This window comes from Rissa tridactyla, chromosome 2, assembly GCF_028500815.1.
Source record: "Rissa tridactyla isolate bRisTri1 chromosome 2, bRisTri1.patW.cur.20221130, whole genome shotgun sequence".
NCBI classification, from domain to species: Eukaryota; Metazoa; Chordata; class Aves; order Charadriiformes; family Laridae; genus Rissa; species Rissa tridactyla.
In genome coordinates this window covers 89793360-89820976 of record NC_071467.1, presented here as the reverse complement: position 1 = coordinate 89820976, position 27617 = coordinate 89793360, and the positions used below count along the sequence as shown (strand labels likewise).

At 46.4% G+C, this 27617-nt stretch overlaps 1 protein-coding gene across 2 annotated transcripts; it reads right to left on the bottom strand.

Moving 5' to 3' along the window:
- TNFRSF11A (TNF receptor superfamily member 11a) lies at positions 1–27617 on the bottom strand. Of its 2 annotated transcripts, none has more exons than XM_054192946.1 (10): positions 27390–27617; positions 14697–14778; positions 14110–14235; positions 13406–13549; positions 12195–12288; positions 11712–11806; positions 10712–10819; positions 8743–8795; positions 6210–7053; positions 1–1961 (listed from the first exon to the last, which is right to left on the bottom strand). In XM_054192946.1, the coding sequence occupies exons 1-10, from the start codon at positions 27447–27449 to the stop codon at positions 1588–1590; spliced, it is 1980 nt and encodes a 659-aa protein (XP_054048921.1). In that variant the 5' UTR covers positions 27450–27617; the 3' UTR covers positions 1–1587. The 2 variants fall into 2 exon arrangements, with proteins under 2 accessions (XP_054048921.1, XP_054048922.1); XM_054192947.1 differs by having other exon boundaries at positions 8743–8792.

Sequence of the window (27617 nt, the reverse complement as noted above, 5' to 3'; positions counted from 1 at the left end):
TTTTGGATGAGAAGCTCATCGTGACACAGTGGCCACTTTGTCAGCTTTATAGGTGCTCTTCACCCACAGAGCAGTACTATTGCAAACACAGCAGCTATGCAGTGAACCCCTCAGCTCTAAAAATCTCCCCGGAGAGAAGGCCTCCTTACCAGAGACCTTTTCCGTCAGGGCAGATGAGATCGCACTAGATAAGAGATCTCTTTGCTGTCTGACTGGAAACACAGCACTGACCTTCCTGAAGGCTCAGACTGAAGATAGCCTCCTGCAGCACTCACATGTGCAGGAGAATGTCAGAAAATTACCCCTTGTCAGGAAATCCTTAAAAATGTTATCTTTTCCTCTTGGGAGTTCCCTGAGTCTCTGGTCCCTTCACCTCTCTCTCCACAGTGGCTGCTGGAGGAGGCTGCAGGATACAGGACCTGAACCAAAGCCAGCTGAGTAGCTGAGACTCCCTTCTAACCACAGCTACTATTATTCTTTAAATCCAACCCTTTGGTTCCATTGCTTTTTAGCTCTCAGTGTGACAGAGGCTATGCTCTGATTTCAGCTCAGACAGGCTGAGCTGTGGAAATAGCTTCATACTACCTAAGTAAAGCTCTGCTTACTAATGAAAATATCAGAGCAAATGACAAAATTGTTTGGGCAGATGAAGGAACATGTGTTTGACCCTGACCAAATTCTCCATCTTTGGGTAATCCCTCCCTCTCCTGTCACTCAGTAAGTATCCACAGCTGGTTATTGTAGACCCTTCCTCCATCCACTAGCAGCTCTACATCTTAAACTTCAGTGACGTTATTCACGCCGGGCACACACCACTCATCCTCAGGGGTGTGAATTCCTCCAGCAAGGTGCAATAAGGCAGAGGTGAATCAGGGTCCAAAACCATAAATGCTCTTTGCTCAGGATTAATCTGATATGCTTGTAAGGCGTATCAGCTCTGTCTTCCCTGTTGTCATGGACTTGGGGAAGTATTACACCTATTTGGCGCTGGTTTGGGGAAGGATGGGAAGGGCTGACACCACCTTTCTCATCCCCACAGGGAGGCAAAGGTCAGCAGCGGCACCAGCCTCAGCAGCAGACGTGGCCACCGCTTCCTTCACCACCAGAGGCATCAGGCAGGCCCAAGACCCAGCAAAATGGGTGCAGCTTAGTTGCAAAAAGATCACCCCGAGGCAGAGCTGGGGGGCCCCTTTCAGTGCGGCCCTCCGCCATGTCATCTCTCCGGGAGTGCCCTGCGCTCCTGGCCACCAACGCTGCCCTCCTCCTCGCCAAGTCCCCGCGCGCCTGAAGGATCTCCTCGGCCCTCCTTTTGCCGCTTGCCAGGGAAGAGCTGCCAGGGAGCTGGGACCAGGCGGGGAGCCCGCCGCCCCGTGAGGGAAGGGACAGAGCCCTGCCACTGCTTCTGCGATGGGGCAGCACACCCAGCGGCAACCTCCTCGGCGGGACCACCACCACCATCTGTGCCACAAGGGTCCATTCCAGCTGTAAAACTTCCCAGGAGACACCAGGAGCAGCAACAGTCTCCGAATCTGTCATGACACCCGGGATGTAGGCAGCCCTGGCCCACAGCAAGAACACTGGCCCGCCTCAGTTCAACACCTTCTCCGAGAAGTGTCCCAGCCTCCCCTCCTCCTGCACGGGCTGCGAGGCCTGGCCATGGCGGGATGGCCCCAGCTCCTGGGCCAGCTGGCCGGTGGTCCGCCGTGTCCCCCCGCTCCCTGGGCCGGGGCCCTGCAGCTCGGCACATTTCTCCTTGTAGTGCTGGGCATTGCCGGCAAACGTCTCGCAGCGGCTGAGGTTCTCCTCCTGCACGGGGCTGCCCACGTTCTCCTCGCTTGGCCCCACCGCCGTAGCCCCCTCCTGGGAGTTCTGGCTAAGGTAGACAACAATGATGTCGCCCTTGAAATTCATTACTTGTCCACTTGAGATAAAGGTGGAGTTACTGTTTCCAGTCACATTTCCTGGGGAAGGAGTGGGGAGAAAAGAAGACACACAAGATTAATATTTTCCCCTCACGAGATGGACGCACAGTGCAGTGAACTTAATCCGCTGTGGTGGCTTTACTCTTGTTCCATTATTTTTTTCCCCCGTGACAGGAGGATGCTCTCATAATCAATGCCTTCCACTGGACCTTTTCATTATTTCCATTTTTGCCTCCTCGGGATGAAGCCTGTCATCCATAGGGAGCTGTCTGGGAGGCTGGGAAACATTTTCCCTCTCAATCGTGCTCTGGGAAGCAAGAGAGAGTGCCACCATCCCATGTTCCCTGTGCTGCCCAACACACAAGCTGCATCCAAACTGCTTCTGCCCACAGTTTGTGAGGAAATGGTCATTATTTCTAATTATGAAATTTTTTACATTTTTTTTTGTTACAGTCACAGGCATCACATTGGGTTGTTTCTTTCCCCCTTTGGTAAACAAGCAATCCTACCGTGTGGGATAGGTAGCAGGCTTATTGAATAAATACTGAAAGACTTAACATCAGACCATACAGTCACACAGCGTCCAAATGATACAGAGCTTATACGATTATCTTATATTGTCCTGATCCTCCACGCAGGTACACTCCGGTGCTCACCTAGTGCCCTCATGGATTTACCTGGATATAGACTGACTCCAGTGAAGAAACAGAGTCTATATTATAGCAACCTAACGGAGTTACAGTTTGAGTCAGTCTGCCTGCAGTTAGAGATTTTTTAGTATAAATTCAATCTTTCTTCCATTCAAGGACTGGGTCACTGACTCGTGTGACAGCAGGACCAGGCTCTGGGAATTAATAAACTTCCCTCAGAGCAGAAAGAAAATAACTAAGAGCAAACTTTCAACAACAAACTAACAAACTGGTTAAAGTTTGAAAAATAAACAAACTGAAGCAACAAAGTAAAAAGAAAAAAAAAGAAAAGATATCTTCCTAGCCTATGAAAACTCTTCCTAAGAAATGTTCTTCCTGCTGTGCTTTACTTAATCATTACTTGCAGACTGATACGACACCTTTCAGACATTTTGTGTCTTTCCTCATTACGTTCCTCAACACTTGAGATGTTCCCATTTTCATTGCAGCCAAGCATGGCCCAGCCCAGAGAAATGTTGTTTTTCTAGCAGTTATGGGTGATGTTTGCACATCAGCAATGGACATCGGGCTCCTGCTGTGCCGAGTTAGGACCTGTGCCTGCTCACAACTGAGTCTGGCTAGTGCTCGAGCATCTCTCTAACAGCCCCCCTCAAGCAATCCTATTTATTTGAGCTAAACCACTGCACTGCTAGCTCTCTGCTTTCTTTCCAAGTGTTGTTGATTAACATGAGGTGTCAATAAAAGTTTTCTCTGCGGGATTTTTTCCCCTGCCAGTTGCTTCCCCTGTGTTCGATTTCGTTCGGCTGTTTGCCATCAACACAAATGTTAGGCATAATGGGAGTACAAAAATAACTGTTTGCCTTTATATAGATTGCCTGTCACTCGCAAAAGGTACTGTGGAAAAGTTTACCAGTGCTCGGTACAAGATCAAGAATTTAGAAATATATGTGACAGCGGTGAGGGAAAAGAAAAAAAAAAGGCAGATTAACACATTTATAATGTTTAGTTGAATGTGGCAAATCCTTGCTGCTTTGTGAAGACTCAGTGCTGAAACAAAAGGGTATTTGAGGCCTAAAAGCACAGAAAGTGGACACAAGAGCTTCCTGGACTGCACTAAGAGATGTGCTTCCAACCTAGAAAGTATAAGAGACAACTTCAGAGGATAAGCGAAGGCATCCTTCTCTGCAACATTTCAGCCTTTTGATCTCTTCAGACTACCTGATGATATTAATGATACAACGACAGATTAATTTTTGTGGTAATTATTCACTAAGAACTGGAACAATGCAGGTGATTAGTTTTCTCTGAGCCATCTAATGGCCTTTAGGTGGTTTGTTGCTGCTGAAGTGGGCTGGTTTGGGATATGGAAGTGAAAGGCTCTGCAAAACCATTCCTGATCGTGAGTCACCTAAGTCTTCCTGCACTCGTGCTTTATGCTGTAGCCCTACACAAGACCTAAGGTGGTTATGAACTGACGCTTCATCTTCTGACTGCCTCCAGGCTTGGGGGTTTTGAAAGAGCGCTTGAAGGCTTACCTCCATCTCTAGTGGTGACCCCTGTAAGTGGCACCTGTCCAGAGGTTTACTTTGGTCATCTAGAGTTGTTTCATGGGAAGGACAGAGTTTGCAATTTCTGTTGTCACTGTGAGTGTTAGGGAACCAAAATCAAAACTTCATGGAATTACCCATGGCCTTTTTCTTCCATTTTTCACCCACGCTCTTTTGTACCGTTCTGTCTTAGCATTACTGCATGCAAAGCCTGGTGGCTTCAGTTGCTTTGAGAAGCTTTACAGAAAGTTATTGTGCATGCACATTTATTCCACCTGGGCATTTCACAAGGCCCAGCAAAATGACCGATGCCGTTGCAGCTTCATGTGCAGCCCCAGCATGGCCAGGGTACTTCACTGTGGAAGCTACGGCTAATCCCTGTCCCTCTCCTTGTGCAACCAGGTGTCGGCCAGTGGGGCACCGCCATTCTGTGGACAGAAAAAACCCTCTGCAGAAAGCCGTGTTACCTACAGATTAACTAACGCACACTCTCATACTGCCCACAGCTCAGTCAGTACCTGCTGGCAGTCCTGCCTAAAAAATGACAAATTAGGAACGCTGTATCTGTGCTCAAGTTTCACCAGATGGCACTGTAGCATGTACATACCCAAAGGCACAGACACAATTAAAATCCCATATAAAGAATTGTGCTGCAGATCTAAGATGTCACTTTCGAGCACATCGCTTAAATCCAAGCTCTCCTGTTTGCCCTGTTGTTCCTTAGTATTTTCTCTTCCTCTACGCATCAGATTTAGAAAGAAAAGCAGTACTTCTGCAGTGCCAAATACGACTTGACTTTCAGTTGTACCTCACAGTCACCTTCCAACAACAAGAAAAAAAGATAATCTATGTTCTCTTTACTACTGCTGAATTTTGTACAGACCAGGCAGTGAAACTGTGTCAGGAAACTGAAGCAGACGAAAGAGTATCTGCTCTTAGAAAGATGAACGCTGCACGCTTTCAGATTCCCACATAGTACGCATGTTGAGAGGGGAAGGGCCTTCAAAAGCGTTGCTTTTGGGTTTTGGCAGACTGACAAGAATGTCTCCGTAAGAAACTCAAAGGCACAACACGGTTTTCAAGAAGGGCAACTGCTTACGACTGCTGTGTGTATCACAGTAATACTTATGTCCCAGTCAAAACTAAGGTCTCATTACAGTTGGCAGTGCATTGACATAAATGAAAGTAGAGCATCTGACTTTAAGAGATTGTAATCTAAAATGACTAATAACACATGACAGGCAGATTGCAGACTTTTATACTGAAAAAAAATCTCAGGGAGGAAGGTTTTATCCAGAAAAGGCTCATAACTTCCCTTCTGCTAGTTTTGCTTCAGTGATTTTTTTTCCCCTGCTTTCATTTGACAATTTTGATATATTTACTCAATTAGTAAATTGGTAGTCAACTAATAAATTGGCGACAGTGTTCCAGAGTTGTTTAGGGGACAGAGGGCTTGCATATGGAGAAACAACATCTGTATGAAATTATTTTTAGGTGAACGGTTATATTCCAGCAAATTAAAACAAAGAAAGAGCTAAAAACAGAAAATTGAACATAATCTCTTAGACCCAATCGTGGCCACCAGGTTACAGCTCCAGCTGGAGTTTCACTGACCGCCATATAATTGTAACTAGATTTAAACCTAATGGCAAAAACGGGTGTGCAGTCTGTTGAGTGGAAAATTGTCTATCTGAGTGTTATGCAGCCTTTCTTGACTCAGCCTCTAGGTCCCTATACCCTACTCCCTCAAAATTTTCTGCAATACACACACCTGCTATCACCAAAATACTTCAGTAACAGAATTGCCTGGCCTTTGCAGTGACAGCAAGAAGATGGGTTCTGCATTGCTGGTTAGATCGGAGCAGGACAGCGGTCCCTCACAGTGCTCGTATTATTTGCAGAATTCACTACAGACCAAATGGCCTTACTATTTCAGTTTTGTTTTTCAGATTAGCTTCAGGGCAATTAAGTGAAAAAGGCATCATTTTATTCTTCTCTCCTTCTCCTAAATCAGACCCTCTGAATAATACTGAGCTAGCACAGAGAACAATCCTCTGCAACTGTGTACAGGTCAAACCTAATGGGCTTACCAGATGCTGGAGGGAGGTCTGAAGTGCTGCTGTTTTTCCCTGAAGTGCTCCTGTTTGTGCCCTGGTACCTCACGTTAGTACTATCCGAAGATGCACCTTCCATACCACGATCACTTGCGAGAGTGCTCTGACCAGCAGAGAGACAATTCAAGCCATAGGTGCACTGTGCATAGGTTCCAGTCTCTGGGGAGGTGGAGGCACTGTCAGCCACAGCACAACAGGGTTTGCTCCACTTTCTGGGAGATTCCCTGTATGAAATGCCACACCTCACACAGATCTTCTCTGAGTCATAGTTTGTTGCAAAACGATCTGTGTCTTTGTTGCCTGTTTCCTTCAGGCAACTGTGGGCTTGTTGGCAAGATTTCTGAAGAAGTTTGTCCGTGGCAATGTGTGCCCCATCTGTGTCAGAGGAAGGGTGAGAGCTTTGAGGGACTGATATGTCCTCTGTGCTCCCAACGCCTGAGAAGTACTGATTTAAGCTGTCGTTCTCCCCTGCCTCCATTGGTTCTGAAAATGATGACACGGTTTTACTGGCAGTCCGACTCAGTAAAGATAAATAATCAGTGGTATTGAGATCCTTATCCGTGTATTCATCTTCCGTGGGAACTGGTGGGAAATGGTCATCATCAGTCTCAGGTGCCACAGAAAACTCTTGGAGGCTCCCTCCCACCTCGCACGGCACTGTGCCGGGGCTCCCGTTCCTGCAGGGAGCGTGGCCGTTGGTGCAGCATGGGTTTCCAGGGGCAGGAGAGCCAGCAGGGCCCAGGAGACACACGCCTTCAGAGGTCTGGGGAACAGGAGCATTTGTGATGTTCACGGTAACAAATCCATCTCTGTGGGTCTCCTGAAAGAAATTAAAAATAAACCCATGTTTAATGAATAGATCAGCAGAAGATTATTTTCTAGATAAAGAAGGAACAGGCAGATCTCAAGTCCTTCCTTGGTGTGGAGCTGCTGAGGTTGAGCAGCACACCACTATATTTGAGTCTTGAAGTATAATTTTGTTCTGCTGTGAAACGGTGACCGATGATGCTGGGCTCAGCAGGTGTTTAGAGAAAAATCTGGTGGCCTGGGGGGCAATAACATTTAATTTTGGGAGACGACTAGTCCTAGTTCTTAAGAAGGCACTGGAGAGTTAATAAATCTACAAGAGTTGCTGGATTCTGCTGTTCGTTACGGACCATCCATCAGTAAGATCTACCTAACTGCTTATAACATTTGAAACCCCCCAAATCATCTATGAGTCTGCAGGGTTGTTGATCTGTGAAGGCCTTACTGGGAGCAGAATCTTTATTATCATTAATGATCAAAGAAAGAAACCGAGTTGATTCAGAGGACCCAAGACAAGGTAGAAAAAAACAGAAGTCACATGGGCAAGGTGGCTTTAACCTGGAAAATGTAAGGGCAGCAAACGCAAGGGCCCCTGATGTCATGTTGCCAGTATTTGTCAAAGGAAAGCTACAGTTTTGGTTGCAGCTCCACAAAAAAGGGGTGGGAAATACTTCAAGGGTTCCCTTCAGTTCATGCAATTTGCGCTGTAATGATGGGTATTTGGGAACCGCTACCTTTCATTTCTAGTGTCTGTTCAGATCTTCCCGGATGGAGGAGAGAGTGAAAATGCTGCCAGCCACTAATTGCTGTTGATTCACTGCTCCGTCCCGGACGATCTGAGCAGCTGCCAATGCAGGACGTTGCATGAACACTTATGAGACAAAAGAGGAACTGCCTGCGCAAAAAGGTGGGTTTGGGGGTTTGGTTTTTTTTTTCGTCTTCAAGTCTTCCGATAGCTAAGCTAGACAAAGCTCCTAGATGGTGAGGTAAATCCCAGGGTGGTGAGGACAACATGCACCTGGGACATCTCAGTCCACATCCATGGCGTGAAGCAGGCAGTGCACATGAACTTGAACCTGTGCCCCCATCTGAGTGTTTTGAGCATGGGATCCAGGGCCGTTCTGTAGCAAAACCTCTTGAAAGGCCTTACTTTTTTCACAGCTGAATGGACAAGAGGGTTTTCCGTGAGCATTAGCATTAAGGGGTCTCACAGCCACTTTCTTCATCTGATGGCTCTGCGCTTAATGCCTTGCATGTCTGGCATTCTTGGTGTTGCCCCAAATCCAAGTTTCTCCCCTGTGAGGACTGTAGTATGTAAAAAGGTGTAAACTCAACCGAAGCTTTCCTTTCTCTTAGGATTTAGAAAGGCTCTCTCTAGGCAGAGTCTCAAGTGTTCAGCAACTGGTGGGCTCATGTTTAACTTTCTCCTCATAAATATTTAATCATCACAGAGACTTTTACCACTGTTAAAACTGGCTGAAACCAGAGAGCAGGTTCAGAAACTATTTGTGCATGGTGATTTCATACGCCTCACATTTACAGAAAACCAGACTGAAAAAGCCAAAGCTGTGAGCATTTTTTGAGGAACTTAAAACTTGCTTTCCAGCCAAACATTAATGTGAAGTCTGCTTCAGGAGGGGTCTCAGGAATGCCATGAGGAAAACATAAGAGAGAGAGAAAATGTTAGTGTCTTTGACTTTACCTTTGTTCCTTTTATTTGGCTGCACACTTCGTTAGCCCAATTCTGTAGATCTGCTGTAGGGAAAACAAAAAGACTAGCTGTAACGTATAGCAGGCACTGAAGTTAGCCGCAGACCTAAACACCCACAGTCATTTACAACCCGCAATATCATATTAAATGAAAACCAGCAAGACTGTTTTTACTGACTGTTCAAGTGTCCCAGCGTCAGTCCAGCTGAGGATTCATTGTAACTGGAACAGGGATATATTTCTATGGAACAAATGTTTCCAAGCTCCTAAAATAGATCACGGTTAAACTGTGTTCCACATCAAATGGGGTTTCTTTCCTGGTCATTTGTCACACCAAGCTATGACTGGCCCGATACCGACCCACTTGCAGCCGGACAGTCTATTTCAAGAGAAGTCACATGGATGGCCCATAGACCATTCTCAGACAGGAGTGAGGAGCCTGGAGAGAAGAGGGTAAGCCACTGAAACCACGGGATGGCACGCTCAAGTACAGCATATTCCACTTCATCAGGGTGTACTTAGTGGAGAAATTCACTTAATCGGAGGATCTCCCAAGTAAAAGCTTTAAGTCCAACAATGCTTTATGGTTAAAGACTGAAACTTTTAATAGAGTTAGCAACTCTTCTTGTTTTCTATTTATACTTTCAGGAGATTTTGTAGGACCCAGGTCTAGTAGTATACATTTGAAGCTTGTGCTGGTTTTGTATGTCTGAAGATAGATCAGCTACGTAGCCACTGCCATTCCCAGCAATGACTCTGTTCCTCTGATGTTAAGACTGCACATTTACCATCAGTCCCCAAGCAGGCAGAGCTTCCTCCTGAGCCTACAAGTCTCAGGGGCTCCGGTTAGCAGGATTTACCACGCAAAGGCAATGAAGGACTGTCGCTGCAGAGCAGCAGGGCAGTAGAAATGTCAAATAATGAGCATCCCCCCGCCAAACCTGCTTTGCATCGTAAGTATTTGGTTTGCAAGGAGAGTCACCATTTCCTCCAGCCCATCCCAGGAATTCCAGATTTAGCACAACCCGCGTTTAGTGTGGCAGAGGCAGCCTATTTCTAAAACACAAGCTGAAATATACTTTACAAGAGAAGGTTGCTCTCTTCCCTTCCACTGCTCCCAAAACATTTCATGAGTTGCTAGGGCTTGGGAAAGGAGATGATGGAAAAAATACACTAGAAAAAGCTTTCTGTGTGTAAGGGGAGAAAATAAAAAATGGACAGAACAATAGGAGTATGTCCTTAACTAAGGAGATCCAGGACTTAACACAGAGTTGAGTAACTATTGGAGGTATTTCCATCACATTTATAATATATTCAATGCCCCACTGTTATCCAGTATGCCTTTGATAGAATTTTTCTGGTTTTCTACTTTTATTATTTATTCTGTTCCTTCTGGTATTTCTTCTGTACCTCATCAGAACTTTGGCCTTCAGCTAAAAACATTGCGTCCATCACATTTTCAAAAACACATCAGGCTTTTGTCTTGATATCCATATTTTAGCCCATCCATATTTTAGCAGGTTTCAGGGGAAGAAGGGAAAAGGAGACAGGAGGTGGTGAAAGCCCCCTGTGTCTTTCCCTGCTTCCCCCTGGCTATAGGATCTGCTGTGCGACGTGGTGCAGAGTGGCCGTGCTGCTATCAAAGCCCTCAGCACCAGCCTTCCTTCATCCACACAGCGGTTATGTCCGCCCCGAAGGTGGTCACCCCACGGTCAGGGCTGCAGGAGGGTACCGAGCGATATGCATTATGCATAAGTGTAATACGCTCCCTGCCTAGAGGGAAGGAATTTGAAGCCTGGATTTGGGCTCATTAAAGTATATCCATACAGACAGACATTGGCGTAGCACAGAACTTCCAGAATAACTCCTGAGTTTCTTAACCTGGTGGTTATCCGTAAAATCAGAGTGCACAGCCAGCCATGCAGTTGTCACATTCATTAATATCATTAGCTATCACATACCTGTCAGCTTTTTTCCCTTATTCTTGTAGTATATGATGAAGATGACAATGCCAATTAGCGCCACAAAAAACAAGATGGCAATCAACACGTATAAGATCCTGTTTGTTCCTGCAGGTTGTGAAAAAGATAGTGCTGTCAACATGCAGCTTGCACTCAGCAGTATGAAAATCCTTGCTCATTTTACCTGCTTTTTGACAGGAGGGGGGTTTTCTTCCTTCCTATTTGATTTTCAGTTTCTTAATACGGACAACAGCCCTAGCACTCATGCTAGAGTGACAAGCAGCCTTACTGAAGGTACTTGGTACCAAGTCATCTCCATAAAAAACAGAGTCTTGGTGTCTCAGAGGGGTGTGATCCAGCCATGCTGCTCTGAAAGTCCCCTTACAATGTGCTAGCAGCCCAAGGGCTGTGCTTGCTCTCCCTCAGGGGACAGAGGGCATACGTCTCGTGGAGATTATGGAATTCACATGGCAAAATTTGTCCTTTATTTCAGGTTATGAAGGATCACTGCATGCCAGGCAAGCAGCCTCCCTGGTACCATATCCACACTGGAGAAGGAAATGGGCAGTGGGCAAGAAAGAAGAGCTACATTCAGCTGAGGCTGTATCCATTGCTATAAAAGGATCACGGAGAGAGGCTGGTACCTTGTACCATGTGTGGTACGTGTAATTTCCATGTGTGTATGGAAATTAGCAGGCTGAAAAAAGGAGATTTGTAAATGTGGTGGAGGTCGCAAGTATAACAACAGTGCTGTTCGCCATGCAGTTACAGTGGGAGGTATAAAAGCTCTGCTTAGCAGTGGACATCGGCCCTAGAGGTACCAGACTTAAAGTAATCTTTAAAATTGGGATTTTCCAAGAGCGCTGTCTTGGTTTACAGATGCTACCCCTAGAGTCATCCACAATGTGAATGGAGTTTTAAGCCAGCCAAGACTCCTAGGAAACACATCCCTCCTCCTTCCCAGTACTTTCTAACAGATAATCTGTACAAGGATGCATACCATCTTCCGATGGTTCAGGCATCTTCTGTTCTGCGCAAACTGCATCTGACTTGTCAGTCCCAGGCACTATTTCTGCCATTCCTAGAGCTGTACAGCTGAAAAAGAAAGACAAAGAGGCTAGGTTCTCAAAGAGGGAGCTTGTTATGTCTCCTACACTTACGCAGAGCAGTACTTTCTGTTGTAACATACAACATTTATCCTTGAGAAGGATACCCCCCTTAAGAACCCACCCTTAAGAAGCTCAGATACCTTCTTTATTTTCAGCTGTGTTAGCTCAGCAGTTCTGTTATTACTGCTCTCTCTTGCTCCCCCACAAGGAGAATTTTAGCTTCAGTGTGAGAGTGACTTTATCCCTGCACAGCCAACAGAGATGCTCTGTGCGCCCTGCAGACAGCCTGAAACACCCCGCTGAAAAATGCTTTCACCCAAGCTTCTCCCTACCTTCTGGCTGTTGTGGTCCTTTTACAAGATACAGGGACTTACTTGGTCCAGGATTTACATTTGTCGGTGGATGAAGCGACCCTTGAGAAGTAGCCTCTGGGACACGGTGCACACATCGTGTCCTTGTCTTGTTGCACTGTGTGTAGTAAAGGAAGAAAAACTTCATTTTTGAGTTCCTTTCAGGTGAGGGTAAGGTGACAGTGCTCCCCATCCTCCCGTTCCACACACCACCCCCCTCCCACAAGTCCCCTGAAAGCTTCCCTGAAGAGAGAAGGATCTCAGCCTCCATTAGAGCAGCAATGACGGTCGCATGTAAGGAGGAAAAAGTATGCTTGTCTCACCTGAGCACCTCTCTACAGGATCAAAATGAGAAATGACCAGGAGCCATTTGCAGTTATTGTAAAATAACACACAGCTATTAAATCCTTCCCCTTCCATTAACTTCCTTGACGCTATGCCACAGACAGTGACGCTAACAGGTATTGTCACTTCTATGATGAAGCCACAGTAAACACAATGCTGTACCAGGATCTGCTAGACTGGAGAAAAAACAGCACCACTGTGCTGCAGGCCCACGCAGCATTTCATCCTCCGTTACTCTATTATGTGCTGCTTATTTGGGGTTCCTCATACTTGGCACAGCTCTTCCCGATGTTCATTACTACTCTGAATTTGACTGTCTTTATTTTCCACCCACAAAACACTGCCATTTTGGTTTTGATCAGACTTAAGACTAAATTAAATGTCCGTAATAAATCTTTGCATTATGAGTCATCTAAAACAGAATACTTGTGCTACCTGAAAGGTGCTAATCACTTTTAACTTGCTTATAACATTATAAAATGTCAAAGCAACGTTACTGGACAAAAACTGATTTCAAATCTGACCTCAGGAACCATCCCCAATGGACTGCTTCTCTGAATACCGGAGCAATGCATGACCTAGTGACTCACAGTTGGACACCTCAGCAAACATTAGAAATGCACCTTGTGACTATTGCCATGTCCATGTGGTATCTTGCAAAAATCACTTGATCCAAGACATTATTTATGCTAGAGGCAGAAGCTTTCAAATGCATATAGTCCAGGAGGGTTATATGCAGTATCAATGATAACTCAGCTATGCATCTTCTGTTGACAGACATCTGAGAGTCTAAATTATCCTCTCTAATGTCACAACCCACATGATGCCAGCCTCACCCTGTAGGCCTGAGATGGTCGTTTCACTTCATACGTCCCCTTTCTGTATCTTACCAGGATGCTCAACTCCAAATCCTGGAGCACATATGGTATTTCTCTGACAGCAGTCGCAGTCTTCATTCCAGTGGTAGCCCATCGTACAAGCACACTGCCGCTGGAACGTGCTGTTCCCTGGGTTCACTTCTCTCAAAGCTTTCCCTAAAAGAGAAAGCAGATGGGAGTAAAAACCTCTCTGATAATAAGCATCAAGTTTATGACCCTCCTGTTCTACCTATTTGCTTTGCTTAAATACCAGATGCAAAACCATTCACATTAGAGGAAACGTTATCTTTCAAGAAGCATGGGAGACCCTTGATCAGCACGGGGCTCCTCACTGGTTGCACTCCTCAGAAATACTTTTCCATGTAGCTGCTGTAGAAAATAAACAGAGCTTTTGCAAGGGTGAGACAAATGCATTAGGGGAACTGAATGCACAGTACGCTGGGCAAAAAAAAGGTTTAATTAACCTTTAAGATCAACTCACAGGAGTGAATGGCCCCAGTGAAGAAACTCATTATCAGCACTACGGAGACTATGGTCGTGGTGCTCAGCACAGCACAGAATCTCTGCTGTCTGGGGATCTCCCTCTCCACCAGGCTCTTCTGCAAGCCCAGCCTCCAGTCTTGTGTATCTGAACAAAGCAACTTCCCTAGACCCACTTTCCCATCTCTGCGCTTCACTAGTTTGGATTAAAAGGTTCTTCAGTACCAACAGCTCACCTTGATCACATATTTTATGTAGTAAGCATTTATCTTCTTCATTCCAGACATCCATATACTCATTTGGGCCACACGGCTGGCACACGCTATCAGAAGTACCAGTGCATCTAGCAGACATATACTTTCCTGTGAGCGAGAGAAGGACAAATAGGTGGTTCGCAAGTCGCACACCAGCTGTCCAAGGAGCTTAGTGAAAATAACAGGTTGGGCTAATGCTGCTGTGGACAATCATTTCTTCCTGCCACCTTTTCAGTTCCTCAGCCTGGCCCGCATTTAGTGTGGCACTCAAATGTCCACGGAGCTCGTGGCCTGGGAACGGCCCTATCTACGTGCATGAGAATCAAGCTGCTTTCCGTCTCCCGCAGTGGTTAAGTGCTATCCCAACTAAAGAGCTGCTATGGCTTTTGCTGAGGTCAGCAGGACCACTCCTGCCCTAGAAGGCACTCGTAAGCCTGAAATCATGCACCTGCGAGGGGATGTGCCAATAGATTAGCAGAGTCACAAGAGCAAGCTGCCTTACTGACCCGCAGAGCTGTTTCTAATGAGCTTTTCAGTTACGAAGTTGGTACAGCCCAGCACTCACATACCTGGCTCACACTTTGTGCAGCACCGTCCAGAGTATTCATAGTGTTGTTCGCTTTCACACGGCGGAGTGATTTGTAGTGACAACTGGAGCAGAGAAGGAGAGAGAGGACATGAGAACCAATCTACCTGGAGAGCTTCAGACCTACCTAGTCAGAGTGCTGGCAGGGAGGAGGAAAACTTTTCTTCTGTATAGCATCTTGGATAGCTAAGCAGTAAAAATTACCCAACATTTATGACTTCAAAGGCACTTTTTAGACACGCTAAGAATACGTACTTGATGCTGTACACACATAGACTTGTAATACAGCCAGGTGATAAGTAAATAACACAATCTTGCAATTTGTCATGAACTTTTGGCCTGCTATATAACCTTTTCTTACAGTACTCTATTATTTGAGATCTATGACTTTAAAACAATTGTAAAGAAAAAAAAATTGGCACAGAGATACTTCTGTAGTCTCTTCCACAGATATGACCTCAGAACCAAGACCCGGGCAACTGACAGTTTTAATGTATAGCATTAAGCAAACAAGTGAGGTGAACGATTTATACGCCTGAAAAAGAAGAAGTTCCCAGCTTCCCACTGGGATACACAACACTCCTGGCTAGCTCCAGAAAATACTGGGCTTTAATTTTGCAGCTTTTTATGGCTCCCACTGTGTCCTGCAGAGGTGGTCTCAGGGAGCTGAGGTAGCCATCCAGAGAGCTGGTACAGTTAAGCCAACAGCTTTTTGCTTCTCAGAAAGCAATCCAAACCCAAACCAAACAACACAAACCACCTGAAACTGTTACATGAGAGAACATCTGTAAAGCAGGTAGCAGTGTTGCCTCTAGCTCTTACGGGCCTTCTCATCGCCTCCCTGCTCTCACCTGTCCTACCTGTAAGCCCAGCACACGTGGCTCCCTCGGATGGGCTTCAGGGCATGGCTTGTGCTGGCCATCCTGGCCGGTCAAGCACCATGCCTAGTCCCTCGCTGACCCTGCTTTGGCTGCCCAGGAGCCTCCTGGCAGTGGTCCTCCAGGCAAACTCAACACCTTACAACCGGTTGTTGATCTTGCAATAGATAAGGTGATTCAAAATCTGGCCCATAGCAAGGAATCTTTTGCCATTGTATACAGTTGTTAAAATCTCATTTACTTGGAGAAAGCTGCAATAATGCTTCTGCTGCTGGTTAAAGGGAACTTTTGCTGTCTAATAGCATATGACGGCCCTGTGCCTACTGATACTGGTTTCCATTCCTCTGCTTAGTGTTCTCCCCTTGTTTCCTCCAAGTCTTTACTTCTCTTTCCTCCTTTTCTAGTTTCAGCAATAGCAATCTCTTTAAATAGAAAATATTTTTCACTAAGCACCTTGTCCTCTTCTAATGCTGGGAAGGGTCTTGTACCATAAAAGTTTAAAAATTTTCTCTAAAACACCACCTTCTGTCTTGGAGTTTGAGCTATGGGTTGGTGCATGACTCCTGTTTATCAAAACTGCTCTAGCTGTGTTTGGAACAGAATAAGTACCTCAAGTCAGAGGTCTTGATTTTCTATATTTTTGCAGGTTATAAACAACTTACAGCCATTTTTTATCATTACAACAATCCCCAGTCAACTTAAGAGTCTAGTCTTGCAAGAAATCTTCTGTTGTCTCATTGTTTCCTTGTCTCTCTCTTTGCATTCATTAGTAGTACCTTTCTTGTGATTAGATTATACGTTTTTTTAGAACAAACATTGCATTTTTTGCTTGCGCAGCACCTCCCAGGAGAAACACAGGATAATGATCAGTGCTGGCGAGGTGAGAGTTGTTCTAGGAAGTGGAAAGCCGGGCCAGGCTGGCAGCTGAACAGTGACACCGCTCAGTGTCCCAGGGGAAACACTGCAAACACCCCTGTAATCGAAGGAACTCGTTTTCTGTAAAGCACTTCAGGCGGCGTCTGCTAGAACACTAAGCTGGTCAGCACGGGGGTGAGGCAACGTTGCGGGACCACACAGCAGAAAGGAGGTCTTGAGCGACTGATTCCCTATTCCCAGCCATCCAAAAAGGCAAAAAAAGTTATAAGACCAACAACGGGACCTGTCACTCGCTTTTTGTCACAGAATGTTGTCTTCTTCCTTGTTTGCCCCAGTTTGATAGTTCCCCTTTAGAAGAAAAGACTAAAAAATTACTGAAGTGTCAAACAAGGGCAAAGTCATCCTTTTTAAGGAAGGATATGCAAATCTGCTAAAAAGCTTTCAGCTAAAGGGTCTGGAATAATTTCTGAGAATTACAACTCAGCCTGAGGAGAAGCAGCAATCCCTTGGTGCCGAGGCCAGGACAGCAGGTCACCTTTTGCTCCAAGAGCTCAGCGACCTTTTGGAAATTGTTTCGTACCTCCTTATTTTATTGTATAGAGGACTATTGTTACGGTATACTCACAGCTGCAGCTGCATAAATCTACACTCTATGTCAATAAGTAGTCCTTCCCCTTTTCACACAAGCCAGTGCATTCACAGAGCTGCACTACTCCCTCCTTTGATTTACGCTCAATGACATAAAGACAAGACTCTCGGTGTCCATTTGCTAACCCCCACGTGAGCTCAGCCTCCTCGCAAAGGATTTTGGCCTGGTACGGACTGGCTGGACCTGCTGAGCATGAAAGCTGGGGGGAGAGAGGACAGGAAGGGAAATAAAAGCAACTTCGGGTTTTCTTAGGGTGGGAGCTGAACTTCATAGAATTGCCTAGCTTGGAAGGGACCTTTCAGATCATGGAGTCCAACCATCAACCTAACACTCACAAAACCATCACTAGCACAGCCCCGCTGAAGTCTGGTTATCCCTTGTTTAACCCTCTGCCAGGGGACTGCGTGTGTCTCATCATCAAACTGTACATCAGCTTCCCATGGGGGCTGCTGGCAGCACGATGACCTGACGTGTCGCCATCAGCAGCGCATTCCCGCCACAGTGTCCTTCTGAGACGGGGAAGTGCAATTCATTTCGCAGATGAGGAACTCACACCCGGAGGCTGGCTGGCTTTACAGAGGTAACAGGAAACCAAACCAAGTCTCCCAAGTCTCAAGTTCGCCCCGTAACCCCTGGAACATCCTTCCTCTCATCGGGTGCTGGCCTGTGGGTCATTTGGACATCATGGAGCTCTTATCTAGACATGCAAAGGTGTCTACCTTCTCTTAAGTGATTAAATCAGACAAAACCCAGCCTGCTCCTTCCTTTAACAGTCTTGCTGTTGATGAAGCTGTCCGTTAAATCCCAGCACCACATGCAAATGAGTGCTTCAAAGTGCTCTAGGTATCCCGTGTAAATTTAATTTCTTACTTAAAAAGTGTGCGAAGCACACAAGTTTGCACCAGTTCCTAAAAACCAGTCAGCTTTCCCACTTGATTAACAGTACACCAGAACAAGTATATCTGACTGGGGAAGAATCCAGGGGAAAAAAGACAAACCCCCTCCGGGCTTGCTGGATCCAGTTCGGCAAAGCACGCCAACACCTGCTTACCTTTAAGCATGTAGCTACCTCATGTAGCGCCACTGACTTTGGAAAAACAGGCATGCTTATGTCAAGGTTTGCAGGAGGACCGTGTTTTAGTGTCAAGCTGCAGGGAGCCTTTTCAGTTTTGGTGGTGTTTTTTTTTCCCCCTCCATTTGTTGAAAAGGACGCCGAGCAAGAGTGTGCTTGCAGGGTCGGAGAGCTTCAATGACTCAGAGCTACAAAGCACCACTGTGTTACTCAGATCTTGAAAAAACACACACACACAGGTGCTTCTGAAGGAGGAACCAGCAGCATTCAGATTCCTGTCCTCAGGCTTAAGGAAATATTTATTCTTGGTGCCGTTGAGCAATCGGATAGCAGCAGAAGCTGTGTGTCATGGATGCTAAAATTACATTCTCGCTCAGATGAATATTCAGACAGACATTTCAGAGAAGATAGAGTTGCACGGGCCTCTTTCCTTTAAAAGAAAAAATCTGGAAGAACAAGCTTGGGGGTTTCCACAGTCTTTTCCCATGTCACTTCTGAACAAGAAAGTGAGGCCTCAATGAGAATTGCTCATTAGCGATAATCTTAGTTTTGTAAAAATTGAGATGTAAAGGGACACGTCAAGGGGGTAACTATCTTAAGATGACACCTTCTCATTCAGTGTAGTTGTTTCTGGAGAGTATTCAAGTCATTTGTCATCATTTCACTGAGCAAGGCACATTTTTTTCTCCTTTTAGAACGAAAAGCACCTACGGGAGAGCCAACTACGGTGTGTCCCGCTTTGCACACCACATGTTCTTTGTACTTTAGAGACTGAGTTTATTCACACCACTTGCTTTTGAGGTCCTTAGTCTTGCCTGCTGTAGAACTATAATATTTCTGTGGATTCGGGGCTTTATTTGCCTTCATCAAGAGGACTGAGCTTTGACCAACATCTCCTGATCTGAAGAAGCCCCTGCAAGCACAGTGCCCTGGTATCCAGCTAGGACAGCCTCTGCAGTCGTCTGCTGATGCTTCTCCTTCAAATCCCTCCCGAGTCACTCCCGACTGTGCCCACAGCCCTTCCAGCTTCCCACCTGATTTGGGTCAGCAGCATCGCTAAGCGAAAAAGCAGATTTCTTCAGCTCGTTGCCAGTTTCAAAGGTTTCTCTAAAAAATTATTTAAGGATAAAAATAGATTCTGTCTCTCAATGGGCGCTGCTTTGCATCCAGTGCTCGCAGGCACTCTATCGAGGCTCATAATACTAACACACACAATGAATGACTCTGGATATTTTTACAACTGTAAGTTTATAAGGGGAAAGAGGTGTCTTATGTTAAAGACTTAATCATAATCACATGGATGCTGAATGCAACAGTTCCTTCATAGACAGTCTTCACTGTTGACAAAAATTCAATCAAAGCAGCACGCAAGTCACAGCTTTGCAATTCCAGTTATTTACTTGCAGGTCTGTAATTCATCACGAAAATCTTAGATTGTGAATGAAATGCTTTTGGTGATGTCAACTTTCCAGTGACCAGTAAACCACATCACAGAACTACCACCACGTGGTAAAATATAGCCGGGAAATGGCAACAGCCAAAAACTAAATATTATTTCACTCTTAAAAATAGGTCCTTGAAACCCTGCTAGTGCCTGAATACCTAAAGAGGCCAGAAAGAACACGAAGGCTAAAACCAATAATAAAGAGGTGAAGAGAAAAGTGTAACTTGCAGCCAGGAAGAGGGCAAACAGCGGTAAAAGCCTCGTCCTGACTAGTCCCCTTGCCCCTCTGCTTTAGCGCGCAGCAAAAAGCAAACACCTGAGCAACTGGTGCTGCTCCACCAACGGGAAGGACCATTCATCAATTGCAAACCCACCAGAGTTATTTCTAGCTGTCAGGCTACGTGAAGGAGAAGTGCCGCATTGACCACTCTGGCAGCGGGGCGGTGGGGGTAAGGCAGACAGGAACCTCAGGTATATCAGATGGGAGATGACAGAGGTGATGGATGGCAGGGCTGAAATGGCTACCCACCCAACATGTGAATCAGCCAGCCTTCCTCTGTGGACTGAAAACTCGCCATCACGCGCGCAGCATCCGTCATTCAGAAGTAAAGTCATCTTCAGACAACAGCCAGAAGGGTAGACCTAACATTTTCATCAGCTGGGCGGTCGGTGGCATCTGCGTGTTGCCTGCACTTCGATGCAAAACCTCATGCTTCAACCTGCGTGTCCTCACTGCCACAGCAATTCAAAGGCTAACAGCTACTAGGCAGAATATTTTAAAGATGAACCAGAGAGCAAAGACCCAAAAGCTAAACAAACCAAAATATTCAACAAAAAGGCTTGAGAGCAAGACAGCAGTCCATAATGAGCAGAAGTAAAACCTGCAGATAATGACATTACCAAAGCCAATAGCTAGATGTGCTTGTGAAAAGGCCTGCCAAGGCAAATCTCTTCTAGATTGAACAGGTGCGATAGCAGCGCTCCAGAGGAAAGCTTAGCAGTCTCACTGCTCCAGGTACAATCTCAATGGCTCGCCATGAGTAACTCTACACCCATTCACGCTTAATTAAAATAATAATAAAAAAGACACAATCATTTATGGGGAGCACGCTCCTCCTCTTGCATTTTAGTTCAGCAGATTATTTTTCTATGCTTCATCAACTGAAGTTGAGTCTTAATGAAGAAATGACCATGAGAGATTTCTTGGGCTGGGCTATTTCTTCATGCCAGATTAGGAGTTCAATGGGAACTTTCTATGCTTAAAAATCTCTATGTTTATGTACCCTTTCCTTCCAGCATGCCACCAGAGTGGAACATAACATATTAATCTCTTATGGGATGAGGCGAGACCTTGCAATGCTAGCTGAGCTGTCGGGGAGAATGAGAAAACTTGTAGAGAAGAGGTGAAGCCTGCTTTCACCGCCTGATGCTCTGCTTTGGCTTCCTTCTCATGGATTTTAGAATTGCACGTGAAACAAATGATAAATATTCTGCAGGCAGAAACACGAAGGGTAGTGGTAGGGCTGTAGCCCTTACTTTGGACGATGGCCACATAGAGGGGATGTGCGTAACACCTACAGACCATTCTGCCTTGGCGTGAATTATAATAAGAATTGCATGATCAGATCTGCACCTTCTCCAGCTTGAAGCAATTATCGCCTGCATTAAAGGGATCAGGACTGGGATGAGAATTGGTTCATTTCCTCCTTAGGTGTCCCCACAAAGAACCAGCTTTGCTGGGGACCATGGGCCAGTCAAGTCCATGATAATATTCCTCCCTGATTTGAACGGGCTTTGGCTGGTTTCCGTAAGCAGCCTGTTTTACTACATGTGGTATTGCAGGGGAGAATTTTTTTTCCTGTGAGAGCAGATTCAAGGAATCATCTCATTGTTCTTGCTACTGAACAATGAAAAGTTACTGAAGAACATGCTGCTCATAAGGCAAAACTATTCGCTGTGGCAAAATAACATGCTCAAAATAGATTCGCTTGCGTGCTACATAAGCAATTTTTAGGACTCCATATGAACCTAGTAGCACATTTTTCCCTATCTGTATTCCAGATTAATGGGTTGCCTAACAAAACTTCACAGTATTTTTTTTTCCATGCAAGATTTTTTTTCTTTTCCCTCCACTTTGACCACTGACTAAATATATTCTACACCCATCTGCAGTCACAAATGTTGTTCTTTGTCATTCTTGAACGGAGCCTATATACTTTTTTTTCTTTTGGAGTAGCCACAAAGTGGTGAGGGTGAATGACCTCATTTTTTTTTTTTCTCCCTCCTTGGCTAATTGGCTCTTGCAGGGTGGATTAAACCGGCCAGCTTGGCTCTTTTACCGAACACAGCCTCTCCTGGTATCTTTTATCTAGATTTTAAGAGGGGAGCAGCCAGCGGGTTCTGCAGAGCTGAGAGGTAGCTCTGGGTCTGGGCTCTCTCCCTGCCCGCTGCGCTGCCCTCCTCCGCCGCAGCCCCTGCCCCAGCCGCTACAGGGACATCGCAGGGAAGCGGCGAGGAGCCACCACCAACACATTTGGCCAAGCGGCGTGGGGAACGCGCCTCCACCACAGGGATGCCAGTGGGGTCATGGGCAGAAGAGGACCTGGAGAATAAGGGTGAGGGTTGGATGCTGCAACCTGTGTGACAGCAGCCGGCTGGGGAGATGTATCCTCTCCCTTCCTCAGCCCTCATGGGCAGACCTCCCCGGATTTCGATGGGAAATGGATGGGACTCTATCCTGCGGTGATTAATGACTCTTTGTCTTTGTTTGCAGCCATGACATCCTAAGCGCAGTACAAACACCAAAGAAAACCAAGCCCTTGGCCCAAAGAACCCACACCCTGAAAAAGCAAACAAAAAAGGTAACCCAGGGAAGCACTGTGAAGAGCAGCCAGGTGGCTGCATAGGTATGGGACAAAAACCAGGATGTCCTGGAACGCTGTGTGTAAGTCAGCGTCGATCCTCTGGTGCGGCGCTGAGCCCTTCACAAGGCACCACATCACGAATGTGACTGCACGCTGCAGTGACACGCAAACAAAGAAAAATCAGGAAACTTGCATTTCCCCAGAGCTGAAGCATCACACCAAAGCCTGCTGCTGCGGAGCAGACACGACAGCAGGCTGCCCTGGGTGCCAGCACAGCCTGCAGAGCAGGACCCTCCTGCAGCCCGCCCTGCGACGTTCGGCCATCACTGCTCCATCCTGTGGAGGTCCAACAGTAGTCTTTCCTCTCCTACATGAACTTTGGACCATTTTCAAAGAAGAGTAAGTCATAAAAAGGGGCAAGTTCTTGCAGGCAGGCTATTGTGTTATACAGACTGAGGCCTACCCAAGTCCATAGTGCAACCTGGTTAAACAGCACTTAAGTTTTATACTGCATTTATAACTCACAAATATTTGCCTTTGCGTTTTCCATCAGTAATAACAAACCATTCTCAGGGCAGCTGCTTCTCCATGCAGGCAACGCCAACCAATGCACGCTTAAACCAGAGGGTGGGCAGCTGCAGCAGAAGCCAGCGCCGCCCGGAAAGTTGAGTTTCCATTGAAAGGAAGGGGGCAGCCTGTGCAAGAAGCATGGCTGCAGCTGAGGACGTGATGAACCAGCCATCTCCATTTCCCTCTTCTCTCCAGTGCCCGCCCCCAGTAAGCTAAACCCGCATCTGAAGCAACTGTCCCCTCCAAGTGTCCAGCAGCCTCTGCCCTGCAGAGCAGCCCCTTGCAGCACGGGCTGTGGGACGGAAGGAGGTCTGGAGCCTGTGGTCACAGCACGCGGTGGAAGGAACCCTGCTGGCTCTGGTCACCGCAAACACCTCCTGGAGAGCCGGTCATACAGAGAGGAAGTTGGCAGGGAGGAGCAAAAGGAGGACAGCCTCGCAACAGGGGTTACCTTTTTGTTGCGTCTATGCGTGTACATAGTACAGCAGGGTCTTCCACCACTTGAACTCCAAGGGACGGATGGGTAAACATAGCGAAGTGACTCAAATATGATTCCTCTAAACAGCGTTAAGGTATAAATGCCAGAGGGCACCACTTTGAGGTTTTTCTGATTTTCTACACTCTAGTAATGCACACATCCCTTTTACCGCCCGGACTGGTTCTTGTAGAGCGGTCAAATTACATCCCACTTTTCTGAGCTTGAGGGCACTTGGGATGACAGTAGCAGGCAACAGGAACAGATCCATAGGGCCACAGTTAAGTTCTCTGCTTTACTTGCATTTTTTTTTCTCTGCCGGCACAGCATGAAGAAAGCCCTGTGCCATAAATGACATTGGTCAGTACCCTCGAGATGGCTGATAAGCTTTGAATTCTACTGACTTGCGAAATGTGGTGAAGGTTTGTTTTGGTCCCATTTGTGGCAAAGAAGAAATTACATCAGGAGGATGATGCTTAACATGAAAAGAGAAGCAGCAGAGGTTTCTTAAATTGTGGATTGGTTCAGTTTTATATGCATTATATTCCTTTTATGTGAGGTGCTGTAAAATTTTTCACGTGTTCTGGGGGAAACTGCAAAGCAATGAAAGACTTTCCAGTTTCCCTGGCAGGAACCGTTCCTGCAAGGGCATTTTGACAAGTGATATAATTGAATGACAGTAACTTTGAAACCCATGCTGTTAACAACAGAATAAATCCAGGAGTTTAAATATTGTACAAGTTTTGCTCTACAGAATGATTCCTTTGGCCCTGATCAGAGCAGGAATACCGGACCAGGAGAGCCTACGATGGAGACGTTTTAATGCTCTTTTTTCCCCCTCTCATCATAAAGACTGTGTGTTTTATGAAGTTAAAAGATAATCTATATTTGGGGCAAACTTTGTCTGTATTACAAAGAATTCCAGATGCTTGCAGTGAGCAAACTTTCCCTATAAAGTCAATATTATGGAGTAGTGGAAGAACCCATCCCATTGCCACACGAGGGAAGAAGAGCCCTTGGCGTTAAATGAGGCAACTGGTTTATTGCATATTTGCAAATGCACATTCTTGCAGGCTTTAACTCCCATCTGACAGAAACATCTATGCTCTTCACTGGTATTAAGCAAGGAAAGGGATGTGACTATTCTGCACAAAGAATCTGAGCAGGTCATGCCTCAGAAAGCAAAATACCACGTCCTCTGACGGGCGCCCAAGACGAATCACTTGGAAAGATCATCTTGTGGCTGAAGCACAAGACAAGGAGGGCCGAGCCCTGCTTCCAGCAGTTCTGCTCCACGCTTGGTGTGTGACCTAGAGCAAGTCACGAATACTCTGTTCCTGTTTCCTCTTTGGTGAAAATGATGATGATGATCATGTCTGTTCTCAGCAGAATTATGAGTACTCATTAACTCACATTTCCAAGTCTTTCTCATTCTTTGCAGGAAATATGTTGCAAATATCACTGCCCTACCACTACCCCACTGTATTATGGACCCTAAACTAACACAAGTGCATCAGACAAACTTCAGCCCTACTGCACCGACTGTCACAATTTGTTCCATCAGAAAACAGCACTCTTATAAGACACCACCGTTCAAACCAGTCTGGTAAAGAACCTGAAAGGCTGGCTGGGAACAGCATCTCTCCAGGCTTGCCTTCCTTTCACATTCTTGACTTGCAGGTCCTGCTCACGGTTGCGGACGGGATATTAGATTAACTGGCTCTTTGACAAAGCATGGCTTTTCCTGTGTAAGCTTACGCTACAACTTTCCTGGAGCCCCCTACTATCTTGTACTGCTACTTGTCCAAGGCACGGGCTATGGAAAGCTGCACCCTGTGCAAGCACTTACAGACTCAGAATTCAGCACATGTTGAGCGCAGTGGAAAGACTTTACACATCAGCCCCAAATAAACACAAGTTCCCTGTTTTGCATCCTCTGAAAGGCTATGCATTGAGAGGTGAGAAATGATGAGGAGCTCCTCCTGGCTCCTAGACCAGGGTATCCAAAACATGCTTGGAGCCACAGCATAGAAATCTGAATTTCCAAGGTTTGGTCAAGAGTTGAGCAGGTTCCAGGCAATGAGGAGATTCCAAAGGGAACAACTGCCCCAAACCCAAATGGCTCCAGAAGGAAACAAATATGTGATGGTTAGTGAGCTGAAGTAAAGGTACAAAGGACACTGAGGTCTCTGCTCGTCATGCTCCATTCATCCCAGTCCTGACCACCAGGGCAGGAAAAAAAGAGACAGATACAGAGGATACTGAGGAATGGGACAAACCATCTGAAGGCTACGACGTAAAAATCGCTTCTGAAATACGCAGGCTCATTCGTACACATATGGAGGACACCTGGAAAGCAGCGATTTAAGAGAAGCCTAAGGAGTGAGGGTGGACAGAATGAAACATATGTTTTAGAGGGGGAAAAAAGGCCTGTGTGGTTTTAGGCAATGTATTTAGGACCAGTGATCCAGAGGAAAAGCTCTCAGGACTATGCGGTCAGACATTAAATTGTAAGCTGTAGACAGCAGAGGGTTTTTTGTTTTGTTATGCGTTTTTTTATCTTTTTTTCGTTTCTTGAAGCTGCACCTTGCTCTCAGGGAACCCAGCCATGGCCTAATTATAGCACTATGTTGAGGGAAGCACTTAAAATGACACAACTAATCAAGAATAATGAGACACAGAGAAATACTAGAAGTTCAAATGAAAGAAACACAAATGGTAGTGAGGCTGCCAAACATTGATTAATGGAGAAAAGAAAAGTGCCTGTAGCATGGGATTTGCAAACAACCTGCCAGTCTAAAAGGGTCTAAATAACCTGAAGGGAGAGGAATCATTTTTAAGCTGTCTAATTAGCAAAAGCAAAGCAAGATTCTGCAAATTTTAACTGCTGTACGCCATTCACAAGACTCATCAAGAGCTGGCTGTCGAAAACGGTCTTTCTGAAAGCAGGGGAAGACCAGAGACGATCCCAGCCGTAAAACACGCTGACCGTTAGCCACCTGCCATCGCATGAAGCTGCAAAAAGAGCACACTGTGTTTGCAAACAACCGCAGAGCCAAAACCTCGCTCAGATCTTTCCCCCTGAGAGGCAAGGGCTGCCCTTTTGGGGCAGATGACCTGGGATTGGGCTTTGCTTCCAGGCTCTGTCACGAGCGGCACGTGAACTTCCAAGCGAGTCACGTAGCTGGTCTGGGCCTCCATCTTCCACCCGTGGACCTGGGGTCCCAACGCCGACCCACCTCCCGCGGCCGATCAGGGGTTGCCCACATTCGGGATGGTGGGGCAGTGAGAGCAGGAGAGGGGCTGCACCCCTCGGGGCGGGGGGATGAAAAGCTGTAGCTGGGCTGCGAAGACCATACGCGCTCGTCCCACGTCTGAGGGACAAGTGTGCTCACGCTTCTCTTGAATAAATCTGTTCGGTAGGGTGGAGTCTGCCTTATTTTTACTCTACATGCAAATTATATCCCTCAGCAACCTCACTGCAAATATTTTCTGGTTTCTCACACCCTGCTCTGGGCAGGACCAGGCTGTTTTGCCTGCAGATCCTCTGGCTTCCTTTGGAGCTTTGGGTTTGGGCTATTTTGATTTTTAAAGAAGCGAGAGAAGCTTGTGAGACAGGGTGAGTTGCAGGGGGTGAAAAAACCAAACCCAAACAACCAGAAGGAAAAAAAAAAAATGCAGGCAAAGCTGTCCTGCTAAACCCCGTTCCGCCAGTGCCGGCGGTGGAAGATGCCGCGGGCTCCAACTTCGCCACCTCCTCTGAGTGAGCGACGAAACAAACCTCCCGGGGTGAGATGCGACACCCGCCTTTCCCCTCCTCCGGCTCAGCCCTGGCAGCGCAGCCTTACCTGTTTGCCAGCGGCAGCCAGGCAAAGGAGAAGGAGCCAGCAGCCTGACGGGACGGGCATGTCTGGGTGTCCGTCTCTGCCTCCTCCTCTGGCTCCTTTTCCTGCCGCCGAAGAGAAACTAGATCCTTCCAGCCAAGCCCCCGCGCCCCGGCAGCAGAGCGAGGCACATTTGGGCTAGTTACTTCTCTTTCTTCCTTTCCTTCCTCTCAGCTACACGAGGGGAGAAGA